This window comes from Egretta garzetta, unplaced genomic scaffold (genome assembly GCF_000687185.1).
Source record: "Egretta garzetta isolate BGI_Z169 unplaced genomic scaffold, ASM68718v1 scaffold354, whole genome shotgun sequence".
NCBI lineage: Eukaryota > Metazoa > Chordata > Aves > Pelecaniformes > Ardeidae > Egretta > Egretta garzetta.
In genome coordinates, this window is record NW_009259593.1 from 2060563 (window position 1) to 2074219 (window position 13657).

At 39.1% G+C, this 13657-nt stretch overlaps 1 protein-coding gene across 1 annotated transcript in view; it reads left to right on the forward strand.

The window, feature by feature from the left end:
* The window catches only part of CCNE1 (cyclin E1), a 20508-nt gene extending 8137 nt beyond the window's left edge, over window positions 1-12371 (forward strand). The window contains exons 2-10 of the mRNA XM_009638035.2: window positions 203-271; window positions 6952-7094; window positions 7173-7308; window positions 8131-8277; window positions 9106-9201; window positions 9572-9706; window positions 9794-9905; window positions 9991-10148; window positions 10978-12371. Of these exons, the coding sequence (XP_009636330.2) occupies window positions 203-271; window positions 6952-7094; window positions 7173-7308; window positions 8131-8277; window positions 9106-9201; window positions 9572-9706; window positions 9794-9905; window positions 9991-10148; window positions 10978-11100 (1119 nt within the window). The 3' untranslated portion in view covers window positions 11101-12371. The remainder of the gene's footprint in view (window positions 1-202; window positions 272-6951; window positions 7095-7172; window positions 7309-8130; window positions 8278-9105; window positions 9202-9571; window positions 9707-9793; window positions 9906-9990; window positions 10149-10977) is intronic.
* Window positions 12372-13657: the final 1286 nt, after the last annotated feature.

Below are 13657 nucleotides of genomic sequence, written 5' to 3' on the forward strand. Positions count from 1 at the left end.
CGCCTGCCCCCCTGCCGGGCTTGGCCTCCGGGCCCTCGCCTCCTTTTGTTGGGTGGCCGGGGGCCATGCGGTGGTCTGGGTGTTGGGCGGGTGGTGGTCTGCTGCGGGGCCGTGACCCTGAGGGGACGGGTGCCCGTCACAGTGGCCAACAGTTGCTTGCCCCAAGGTTTGTACTCCCGTAATTATATATTGCTTTTTGTAGTTTTTACAGGATCCCGATGAAGAAATTGCTAAAATGGAGATGACTAGAAAAAAGCAATATGAAAACCAGGTAACTGATTTGGCTTTAGATCATACTCCTGTGATCTTATTTAACCCTATTATTATCTTGCAGTACCTCATTACTGTTACGAACACGGTACAACAGATACACAGCTACCGCATGCTGTGTAGCAGTGGGCAAGGGGGACTATCAACCCTGGCTGATGAAGAGCGCAAAATGCTTCAGGTCATACAGGTTGCTTTGGAGCCTTTGCAGGAGATGAGGCCTATGTGGTCTAAACCATTATGTTAATACTTCAGTATATCCCACTGTCCTGGGATTGCAAGTGTACACCTTACAAAAGCCTTTATACGCGCCTGGGCCTACATGGAGGGACTCTGTGTTGACCTCTCTAGAGAGCTGCAGGAGTACAGTCGTGTGCTTAATGTGCTGTACCTTGCAAGCTAAAGCACAAGAAACTTGGCATACAAATAATCTTTTGAGATGATTCTCTTTGCAGTTGTGTCTCTACTTACGTATCACTTGGGAGAGAGGAAAGACCCCCCCATTCCTTCTACCATCAGCTCCATTCCTATTGACAACTGTCATTATCAGACTGACAGAGTGCGAGGTTCCTGTTTAGAACTTTGAAGTTTATACTAGATGCTGATGCGGTAGTAAAATAGGCTTCATTTCTCTGTAGAACAAAGGGATAACTTCTGTAAAGTCACTTAGCTGTGGGGCCTGCAGTGGTGGTTGGTAGTGACCCTTGCCAGTTTTTTCAGTAAGACATTTAGAATGATCTGAGTTATGAAGTCAAAACTCACTTTAGAAGTGCTGTGTGTCAGCTGACTTACTGCACACCAGGCCACGAATCTGCTTTTCAGACAATAGTGTCGTCTTACTGCCTTAGTGCCCTTCCTATAATCTTTGAACCTGAAATGCTATTGGTATCTATATTGGATGCTATGTGGGTGTATGGTGTTGAAAGCATGATGCTTTTGTACATTGCAATGCCCACTCTCAGTTAAACAGAGTAGCTTGTTTTCTGAAGTAGGTTTATTATCCTCTTTTTTTTTTTTTTTTCCCTGTGCGCACACACATGCTTGCTTAGTCACTGTCACTAGGACTTCAGCCTGTTAATGCACATGTGGGGTGATACTTAAGCTGCAAAAGTCATGATCAGGGAGTACAGACAGTACTCATTTGGTACGCAAGGCTATGCATAATGTGGCACATCTAACCAGAAGTGGCAGCTGGAAGTTCTAAGACTAAAGTGCTACCATAACAGATGGGCATCATTGTTTGGAATGGCCTCTGCTTGTTGCAACTGCGTATACTAGTTATCAGTCAACATATTAAGCAGGGCTCAAATGGTGAGCATTTAATGAGGGGATCTCTCCTTCCCTTCTGTCTTTCTTTTGTGCAGTATATTAAACTAATTTCTCACTTTTGACAAGGAAGAGCTGCCTGTCCTTCACCACAGCTCTCCTTCACAGAAAGATTCATTCTGTTTGAGCTGATAGGGGCTCTTGTGTGTGTTTGTAGCATAATGGTAAGGTAGTGTTAAAAAACCTGCAACGGGCACCCGATTTTTACCTTCTTCCAGAAAGACAGTGCAAAGAAACTTGAAATATATTTTGCGTACATTGACCTTCAACTTTGAAAGTAGATAAAAGACCTCCATTTTTTTTTGTTCTTGTTTGTGTTCCTGGCCTGCTAGCTATTCAATGCTACTTCAGGAATGATAGGTAAATTAAAATTTAGATAATTTAGCCAGTAGGCATCCAAAAGATTTACTTGGGCACTTTTCATGTTAAGCTTGGGGTACTGGTGGGATTTGGCCCTTTGATTCTGTAAACCATAAATAAAACAGATACCTGCGTACCCGTTCCTACACAGAGAAGGTTAATTGTTGTGACAAAGTAGCCAGATTGTTACAGATCTGTTTAAAAAAGCTAACATTTGGCTGCACAGCAGCAGCTCTTCAGTCTATGGTGTGACACAAGCTATTCTCTGATATAAATTGCCATGGGCCACTAATGAGAATATGTTTACGGTTCCAGCAGCAGTATAGCAGGCTTGTATGATAGCCAGTGAGATAGTTATTCTGTTGAGGCACAACAGTTCTAAAATGCAAGTAGCTATAAATCCACTGCAGTCTATACCACATGACTTCTACATTAAATAAATTGTTTACTGACACTAGTTTATGCACAAGGCAAAATATCATAGTCACATCCCACTTTATGGCATCTTCATAGTCAATTCATTAGTTTGCTTCTGTTGAACATAAGGCCTGAGTTCTTAATTAGGATGCCGTTACCCTTTATGTGATGAAAGGGTGGCTATATCATCAGGTTTGTGACAGCAGAATATTGCATAAATTCTGTGTTTGATTTTGGAGAACTGGCACTGCTGTAATTCTGCTAGCAATTCTCATATTAATTCTGGCTGCTTTCTGCGGACGGATACACTTCCAAGGCTCCGTGTAAAACAAAATTCATCTAACTAGATTAGAGTCATCTGTGCAATTGTGATACAAATTACATGGCCACCTCTATCTAGATTGAAGAATTGAATCTAGAAGTTAGTTTCTTTAGGTGAAACTAATGTTTTCAGGTTAAAAGAAGATGGAGTACACTCTCAGAAATAATTTTGATCAATTGCTTGTGAGACCTTTTTTCCAGAATCTAGTCTTACTATTGTCAAAATGTTCCGCCAAACTGGTTTGAACACATCCTCCAAGAAGTTTCTTTAACTAGCCTAGGTTATCTTTGGAAGATCAAATTTAAAAACTAAAACAAACAGAACCCTGCTAAGCAACTTACAGGTTTTCAGACAAACAGTTAAAGAATGTAAGCTGAATCCAGATTGAGAGCTTGACTTGGCCCAAATCTGGAGCAGGACAATATTCACACTCTTTAGAAAACTAGAAGTGGGAGAAGCTCCTGTGCTATTCAGAAAGAATTGGAACAACTTAATAATGTGAGTTGCTGTTCTCTCTCCTATTTATTAATTCTGGAATCCATTTCTGATGGCAAAGAAAAACCCTATACTTCAAACTAATGTATCCTGTGAGTGAAAAATGACTAGAATTATAGGTCTATTTTTTTTATGGGCAAACTAAGGCTGCAGTCTAGTAGTTGGTATTGATGTCTCTCTATTACAAGTTGCTGCTTTTTAGGGTGAGACACACAAGCCTATCCCCCTCCTGTTTCTCTGCCTTCAATTTCCATGCTGAAAATCATCTGACCTTGCTGTTTGAATGCAGTTCTAGGTCATCTTCCTCTGCTTTTCTGCTGCCCTCCTTGCCCCTTGTCTGTGGAAACATGTTCTGGTGGCTCCCAGCTCATGTCAAGATTCATGAGTTTCTCAGCAGCTTGTATTCGTAGGTGTAGCTGCTTTACTGAAGGCTCTGCCTGTAACCAGTAACCCCAATGGTCCCTACCTGCTCCATTTTCTGTCTGGTCTATATGCCTGAAGGATGTCCAAAAGATCTGTTTAAATGAGTGTTATATTGGTAACTGATGGCAAGCTGCAGATTAAATGAAGTGTGGGAACATTTGAGCTTTAAAAAAAACCCCTGACCTCTGAGCTCCTGGGTTTTCTTTGTTTGGAGTTCTATGGGCTTGACTACTCTGGACTACTTTGGTCACCTACCTTCTGCCCTTCTTGGTGCTTCTTCTCCTGATAAGCCTTCTCATGCCCTCAGTTCAATTTCTTCAATCTGTATCTAGTTCTCAGGTCTGAGATACAGATCCGTATGTCTGATCAATTGTTCCTGTTCCTGTATCTGAAATATTACTGTGGGTGTCACCAAGATTTCTTGCTGGGCTCCGTACAGGTTTCAAGAGGCGGTTTTCCCCACTGATTCTTGGCTTGCATCATGCTTCAGCTCATATTTGCCTTAGAAGTAAGCCCAGGACTGTACAATTTCCTCCATTAGACTGCACAGGTTCTCTGTAACATCTTTTGCTTTTTGGCAGCTCCCTGCTTTCGGGTTGGCCCTGTGCAAGCCCAAAGGAAGCTCTTCATGGTTTCCTCACACCCTCCCCACCTTAAACTGTTTCTCTTTTCAGTGGTGGCGCCTATTTCCTTACAGTTATGTGTGATGTAATGCAGTTTCTTGATACTGTTTCTTAGTTTTAGTTGAACGTCTTGCTAAATCTGCTTTAAAAACTCAGGAGTCTAATGTGCTCATTCCCTCAACCAAAATCCATGCCAGAGCTATGGTGTTCCCTCACTTACACTAATTCAGACTCCCATCTCACTTCCTGGTAGCTTCTTGCGTTTGAAGGCCCTACACATTTGTTTCCTTCTTGCCTCTAGCTAAGCTATATACTTTTTTCTGTGGCTTGCATCTTTTCCCCAGTTGTCTTGGTGAGTGACATTATCTAGTCAAAACCTTTGTTTTCACTTCTCAAACACCGAAGAGGCTCTTGAGCCTTGATTCATATTTCCTTATAGAACTTCCTTATAGAAGATCAGGGGTGGTGAAATCTCCTAAATCAGTTGTTATTGTTGCTGCCATGTAGCATGTGAGGTATCTACTTTGGTTGAGAACTGTGGAGCAGATCCCTTGTCCTTCAGAAGCTGCTGGTGCAGTAAGCACCTTTCAATAGATATTATATAATATCTGCTGCTTTTTGGTTGGTTTGCTGATTAACTTATAAGGCAGCACTTCTCCAAAGGCTGTTGGCAGCTGGGCTTGCTGTGCAGTTTGGAGGACAAAGAGTGACTAAAGTCTAGTTCTGAGGGAGGACAAAAATTAACTTGAAGCAATGCTGATATGGCACTTTTATTCAAACTTTCAGTTCATAAGGAATCTGTAATTTTTAAGATAAAGATACTATTCTTTCGTTTTGTGTTCCCCACCCAAATTGAATTGTGGCAAGGCTGGGTATGTAGCTATGCTAGATTTGCATGTAGAACTCCAAGAAGAAAAATTACCCATCTGTGTGTCAGTAACTCAAAGTACAAAGCAGTCTTAGCTGTGAACGGACTGTGAAATGTGCTTTTTGTTTCAACAAGTCAGTGGTTTCTGTTTCTGAAGCTGGTGCTAGGAGGTAGCCATTTTGCTGGAAAGTGATGTCATTTGTAGCAAGGATGGGGCAGAAATCAGGTGTGGAAGCTTCTTTGCGAGAGGCAAAATTTCATGTAGAGCATTTTATTTGTTAGCACCTAATGATTGTCTGATTATTTTTTTTTTTAATTTTTTTAAGCACATTAGGAATCTTGTTCTTTATTTGTTAGCACCTAATGATTGATTATTTTTGTTTTAATTTTTTTAAGCACATTAGGAATCTTGTTAGAGAGCTCTGCCCTTTCAGTGCTGCAGGGAACACATCAGTTTGCAGCAAGATAGCTGACTTCACTGTTAGGCAGAAATATCAAATTTTAATTTGCTTAGGCATGATGACATGGGATTGGCTTTGTATTCTACTCCAAAAATTAAACCAGTAGTATTTGCCTGGGGACCTGTGTGAAGCATGCACCAAGATCTTGTTTAACAGGGTTAGCCAGGAGAAAAGTAAACCTAAACTTAAGTTCTGGTCCAAACAAAAATAAAAGGATATGATGGGCAAAAAGTTGGAAGTCTGACATTTGCAGACCTTGGCAAAATTCTGTATATGAAATGGTCAACTTAATACTTTAGTGGCAATTGCTTAACATGTGCTTGCTTTATTCTGAAAACAACTGGATCATAAATGCTTTGCTTTTTTATCTTAGCACTGCAAAATGAATGAATAAGAAAAATTCTATTAACTACTATTTTGCTGTGTTCATTGTCAAGGTTGCTTTGCATAGAAGCATGACTTCAGGCATTGCATCTATGTATTCCTTAACAGAAATCCTGACCTTGTATTTGTATAATTATAATTACAAATTGGGCTTTAAAGTTCTGTCTTCTTATTCTTTACCCGAAGGCAAGCATCTTGCTTTCATTCAAAATATTTTTGGTAAAAATAAAATGTAACATGACAATAGGAGACTGACTTGGATATTCTTCCATGAAACAGTTGTGGTTCTTCAAAAGGAGAACAGGATAAATATTCTTCAGCTTTAGTTAGACTTTCTCTACTGTGAAGATAAGTAACGCCCCTCTACTCAGCACCAGTGAGGCCACACCTGGAGTACTGTGTCCAGTTCTGGGCTTCCCAATACAAGAGAAACTTGAACATGCTGGAAAGAGTCCAGCAAAGGTCTACTAAGATGATTATGAGACCAGAGCATCTCTCCTGTAAGAAAAGGCTGAGGGGAGCTGGGACTGGAGAAAAGGAGGCTCGGGGAGATGGTATCAATGTATATAAATGCCTAATGGGAGGATGTAAAGAAGATGGAGCCATGTTCTTTTCAGTGACGCCCAGTGATGGGACAAGAGGAGATGGACACAAACTGAAGCACGTGAGGTTCCCTCTGAACATCAGAAAACACTTTTTTTAGTGTGAGGGTGACCAGGCACTGGCACGTTGCCCAGAGAGGTTGTGGAGCCTCTGTCCTTGGAGAGATTAAAAAAAACATCTGGACATGTTCCTGGGACACTGGCTCTGGGTGGCCCTGCTTGAGCAGGGGGGGTTGGACGAAATAACCTACAGAGGTCCCCTCCCATCTCGATAATTCTGTGTGATTCTGTGTAGTTTAACAAGGTAATCATAATTTCTGTCACAATTTCTTGCCAGTGTCTTCCATTTACACTAAAATTATTTAAAAAGGCATGATATAAAATCTTGTATTTCATTTAACAGCCATCCTGGAATAATGTTCACAAAAATGCCCATATGCTGATTCCTACTCCAGATAAAGATGATGATCCAGTTGGTGTTGATTACTCTCACTTTATACATCTAAGTGTTGTTCCAACTAGAGCTTCACCATTACCAGTTCTAGGGTAAGTGTGCCATTTTGCTGCTGCTTGTCTGCCTTCCTTTTGCCTTAATTCAAGACTAAACATATTGATCTGTCTTAGCTGGGCAAACAGAGATGACGTATGGAAAAACATGATAAACAAGGAAGAGATGTATGTGAGGGATAAACTTTATATGCAAAGGCACCCACTCCTGCAACCTAAAATGAGAACAATCCTTCTAGACTGGCTAATGGAGGTGAGCTTTTCCGTGCTTGTGAGTATTTAAAGTGTGGTTTTGTTGAAGTGTACTAGTAACTGTCACAAGTACATTGCATGATCTTTGCATAACCCATTTAGCACTAGACACTTGTCTTCATCTTAAAGTTTGTCCATTAATTGCACCAAAATAATAAAAAAAATAGATTGGCTTCATGGTGTATGAACTGGCAATATATTCTGATATTAATTTAGATTGGTAGTGGATAATAATCAATTTGTCCCTAAAGCTCCACAATGTAAGCTTTTTAAGATCACATTGCAGATAAAAGCTGCACAAATGATTATGAAAGTCACTGTAAAAAGGAAGGTGCGGTGGCTTAGAGACCAGATGCGTCTCTCAACCTCTCTGTTATTGGCATGTAGAGTGTACTACAACTCTTGTGTCTGTCTGTGAGTCTTTTTTGCTGTTTGGATGACTTGTTGGCATAGTCTCTGTTCTTTAGAATTATCTAAAGTATTGGTGAGAATTTTCTCTTTTGAGGTGTTGGAATGATGCATCTTTGCCAAAATGAGGAACTGATGTTCTGACATTGTTAGAACATGTGCTTGCATTTCCTAAAAGGGTTTTCACTCTGATCTTTTTTTTTTTTTTTTGAGGGGGGTACTATAGTAGCAGTTGTCGTGTGTCAAAGGAAACTGTTTAACTTGTGAAGTAACATGTTAACTAAGAGCACAATAGCAATGAAGCAGGAAGCCAATTTTATGTCTAGCTCTTGCTTTTTTTTTAATACATCTGTAGCATCTGGTTTTGACTCTGTAACACTGTTCTTGACCTTTGTAATCTCTGATGTCTCTCCAGGTTTGTGAAGTCTACAAGCTTCATAGAGAAACTTTTTATTTAGCACAAGATTTCTTTGATCGGTTTATGGCAACACAACAGAACGTTGTAAAAACACTATTGCAGCTTATTGGTATCTCTTCTTTATTCATAGCAGCAAAGCTTGAGGTAAGGATCTCCAGCTTTACTTAAACATAAAAATGTGAATGGACAGACAGCACACTTATTGTACACTACATGCATTTTGGCAGTCTTTATGGAATTTGTTGCTATGACTTTTCAGCTGGGAAAAAAATATCCTTTTTTCTTTTCAAAATTCCTCCTTTTTTAGAAGTGGCTAAAATTAAGACCACCTAACATCACGGATGATCTCCTTAATCTCAAAAGGATAGTCTTTTCAGTGTTAGAATAAATCTAAAGTTTTTAATTGCAGTTGCTAAAAGAGTTTTTGGCTGGCTGCTGTATACAGAGGCTACTTGTTGCAATTCTATTGTCAGTGGAGTACCTACTTGGATGATAGTCTGAGCTATTCTTTATTTACTGGAACAAATTGAACTATTAAAATACATAGTGCTTTTTAAGTTTTTACTGTTTGTCTTTTTAAGAGGGCTATTACTCTTCAATCTGTTCTACTCAAGTAAGGGATGAAAGGCCTTTAGGATGTATAAAAAATCTTGATGTCAATTACGATATAGTCTCAGTGGTTCTGTAGTCAACCATAATGCGTGTTGTACTAATCTGTCAAAAACAAAAGGTGAAGGCTGTGAGCAGGAAGGTTGAACAAGGAATCTGTGTATGTTAAAGGCAGAGGAGAACACTGTAAGTTATGCTGGCGTGTTGCTGCTTTTTTCTTTTTGCCTCTGTTCCTCTGTTCTGAAATCCTGAAGTAGTGGTGGAGTGTTCTCTTCCTCACCTCCTCTTTATTTTTTTTCTTTCTCAACACATAAGACTAGTTACAACCTATTCCACAAATTAAATACTTATTCTATCTTTCAGGAAATTTATCCACCAAAGTTGCACCAGTTTGCCTATGTTACAGATGGAGCTTGTACAGAAGATGAAATCCTCAGTATGGAATTGATCATTATGAAGGTAATATTTCAAAGTGGAATTAGTTCTACTTTCGTTTTTAAAAACGTATAGCATAATCAGAGTAAAAGCAGAGAGCCTCGGTTAATCTTATGTGCTGCTAAGAGGCACAATTTCTCTTTCTAATTAGAACATAGAGTTCTCTGGGTAACAAGTGATTTAAAGCATCCACCAGTCTGTGCGTATTAATAAAATTAATCGTTTCCCCACCCTATCAGCAAGAAGAGGTACAGGAGAGGATTAGATTTGTGTGTTTCAAAGATGGCTTGCCCAACTGGAATTACAGCTTCTGATCTGGAGTAAATAAAGTTATGTGGTTTAGGTTGGGAAGTCTTTATTAATACTGAAGTCGTGCACGTGTCTACTTTTTCAGGCTCTTAATTGGAACTTAAATCCACTGACAGTTGTATCATGGCTAAACATTTACATGCAAGTTGCATATTTAAATGAGCTTTATGAGGTATTGCTGCCACAATATCCACAGCAAATATTTGTACAAATAGCAGAGGTAAGACTGATTTCTTCCTTCAAATGCTATTTCACCTGGAAAAAAGTGTTCTTGTGATAAACTTATTAAACATCTGTTGTCCTGTAGCTCTTGGATCTCTGTGTGCTGGATATTGGCTGCTTGGAATATACATATGGAGTACTTGCAGCTTCTGCTTTGTATCATTTCTCCTCATCTGAGCTGATGCAGAAAGTTTCAGGTATCGGCATTTATAAACAAAGTCTAATGTGTTTACAAACATTAAGTCTTCATTCAGGCAGATAAGCATATATCTTGTCTTCCAGGTTATGAATGGTGTGAGATAGAGGAATGTGTCAAGTGGATGGTTCCATTTGCGATGGCTATAAGGGAAGTAGGAAGCTCCAAACTCAAACACTTTAGAGGTATAGCTCCTGAAGACTTGCACAATATACAGACGCACATAAACAGCTTGGATTTGCTGGTATGTATGTGCATAATAAAGACAATCTTCTAAATCTTGTTTCTTCTTTGGTTAGAACATACAGTAAGCTTAAGTGAAGCATTATCAGATTGAGACTTGAGTGTATTCAGATGATAAAAGGCATAAGGTTGTATTCCAGTTCCAAAATTCTTGGGACTGAGACTTGTCTTGGGATTGATGTGTTCAGTATTTAGTTTAAAAAGGTGATTTTTAAATTAAGCCTCTCATCTCAAATGGCAAATAACTACCCTAGAAATCAGAAGTATATTTCTAGCTTTTGGGATACTTCAAATATTATATGTTAGACCTTTCTTTATAAGAAATACAACCTTGTCTGATGAAAAAAGAAAATAAAGACTGATCATTTGAGACTGATTTTGTGGGACTGTTATGTGACAGTGTAGTTGACAAGAAGTTGAGCAAGAGTGGGTTTTTAGCATAAGAAACTTGCAGAGGATCAAAGTCTTAAACTACAATTTGTTGGGCGTCTAAGCTATCAGCTTTTTTTTTTATTTAGGTTATTTAATTGTAGTAGAAGTTAAAGCTTTTCTTGTTCAGTTGCTTCTGGATTTTGCTTTCTTGAAGATACAGGTACCATAATGCTGATAATCAGATTCCAAGAATTAATACTGATGTCCTGGGGTTTGTATTCACTAACTATTGTGTATTGCATGATTTATCAGCTACTGTTAGGGGGATTGAATACAGATATGCATTTCCAGATTAGCAATCTGTCAAGTCATAAAACACTGAATTATATTGATCTGTTGCATAGATATAACAAAATAAAGATTTATTTTTTTTTTTCTCCTTTGCCTTGTGCTTTCAGGACAAAGCTCAAGCAAAACAAGCCATATTGGCTGAGCAAAATAGGACTTCACCTTTCCCCACTGGTGTCCTTACACCACCACAGAGTAGTAAGAAACAGTCTTCTGGACTGAAGCCAATATGACTCTAGAAACTGTTGACAGACAATTTTGCTGAAGTGCCTGTTCTGCTGGTTCTAACTCCTGCTCCATTATGGAAATGCTGCCAGTGAAGTTCATAAGCTTTTATGGAATCTGAAAAGGAAACCTTACTTTTTCATGACAGAAGAATTTTTCTATTTGAAATATTTTTATTGAACATAAAATATTTTAAAGAAATGGATCAAGTACACCAGCCACTTAAAAGAACACCGAAGAGTGCTCCAAATGCTGCTACGGAAGGTGATGCTTGATGTGACCAACTGTTCAGAAAAAGGGCTTGGTTAGTTAATGTGCCTGTTTGTCCTTTGGATAATCTGCAGTCCTACCATCACCTGTTGACAAATGGGCAAAAAATGCTGTGGAAGACAACATTTCAAAGCCTCTTTTTCAAATGGTTGGCTTACAACTTGATGCCTTTTTAAAAACTCTTTGTTGTAAATGCTGCTATGTCTCTGTGTATCCATGTTTAATAAAAATGCTGTCTAAGACAGCTGGTTTTATGTATATTCCTATTTTTCTTTTAATTATGTTTAGCTAAGGTTTTTCAGACTGTGACCACTAGTAGTGTGGGAGTTGGGGATGAATAATTTGGTAACTATCGCTTTATTTATTTACCACTACTGGCTTATCAATTAAAACTTCCTTTTCAGATACTAAGATAAAATTGTCATGTTGGCATACTTGGATTTCCCTTAGCCAGATGCAGGTGGCTAGGGAGGGGATAATAAACATGACAAGTATATGGCGAATCCTTCCGCAACACTTTCTAATGATCAGTGTATTGGGAAATTCTTGAGTCAGATTGTCTGCATTGTTATGCTTAATAGCAAGAAGTGATCAGTAGGAAAAGCCTACCTTTTCTTAAAACATAATCATTTAAATGTTGGGATTTTGCAATAGTCTTCGACAACTACTCGTCTTCTGTGCAAAATGAATTCTGGAATGGTGTGTGCCTTTTTACAGGAAGAGTTGCCCCTCTTGACCTTTGCAAGGTCTGAGAACCTGAGAAGTCATAGTAAGATGTTTTGTGGAAAGTCAAGGTTCTGGAGAAAAGGAAAATCGAGAAATAAATGTAAAAAATGGTTGCTTGTTTTCCTCATGATGTTCACTTTGAAGGACTGTTCAACAGCACTGAAAATGTGTGAGACTGCCAAGATTCATCATGTCCTCCTGTAGATAACTTAAATGCTACAACACTCACATTTCAGGAAGCTCCTACTCTACTGTTGGTTAATTTTTCTAAACATTAGTTCCCAGCAAGGCTACTTTTTTTTTTTTTAAGTTATTCTCCCTTTTGCTCTTCCCTGACCCAGTATTCTGGTAAATGTTAAAGCTTTAATGTAATAAAAATGCCTGTGGTAACTAATGGTAAACAAATTATTTGGTGCTGCTGGCTTTTTATTTCTCTTGCCATGAATGGTTAAGTTCTGTGCCAACAAAACAGGTGTAAATGTTAGCTGAAGAACTTTGCTGGTGCCAGTTCAGAGAGGTTTTAATTTCTGAGAACAACATATCTTGGACAAAGGAAGGTTTGCCTGTTACTGAAAAAGTTTATAACATTGGAGGAATTGTCCTTAAATTTAGAAGACAAGACTGGGGGAGGGGAATGTACCATGACAATAACCCTTCTGAAACGTAGCCTCTAGGCTTAATTCGTAAATTGCCAGCCAAGCTTCAGTACTAGTCTTTTTGCTGTTACTTTTCAGTGCTTGGTATGGATTTCATCTGTTCCTAAAAAAAAATAAAAAATAATTTAAAAACCATATTTAAACTGTAGCTGGCCTTTTATAAATGGGGATTGCATTTTTTTTATGACTTTTAACTGTTCAAGAAAATATTCTGTAATAACATTACAGAGGAGATGAACTCTTAACTTTCAGTTCAAGCTAAATATAACTTTCTGGTTAATACCTCTTCAAGAGGGTATGCAGGTGTTCCATGAGTTCTCAGCTGTGTGGGAAACCTGTATCTGAGAGACGTATATTTGTCTAGGAGTGAAACTGTTCAGATAACAGGCCTCTTTCTAAATTGGATCTCTGCTTTAGATAGTAATCCTGCTAATGTTATATCTCTTTCCCCCCACCGCCCCGCTTCCTGGAAGGTCAGCGTGCTTTACATTGATGGGAAGCAGTCTGTCCGGAGCACAGAGATCCCGGCTTTGCAGCTTCCCAGGTAGGAATGCAGTCGCGCACCAGAGGTGCGGTACTTCCCAGCAGGGGTGACTTACCTTCAGAGCTGCTTTCTTACTGCTTTCTTACTTATCTTTATCTTGTGCTTTTTTTTATGTTTGTCTGAGTGCGCTGCCTGTCTTTTGAGGGTAGCTTGAAAAAATTATGCACTGGTTGCCACAGGCTGAAAACTATTTTAGGGAGGAAAGGTGCAACTAATTTTAAGGAAGACAGTTGCCCCTAATTTAAAAAACAAACAAACAAAACCACCCAGGGGGACCTCCTTCCTTATTTCTTTGCCAGAGGATCCTTTTCTCCTAAATTCTCTCTGGTCCTGGATCAGTCTGGAGGCAGATTCACAGCAGGCGGGGGG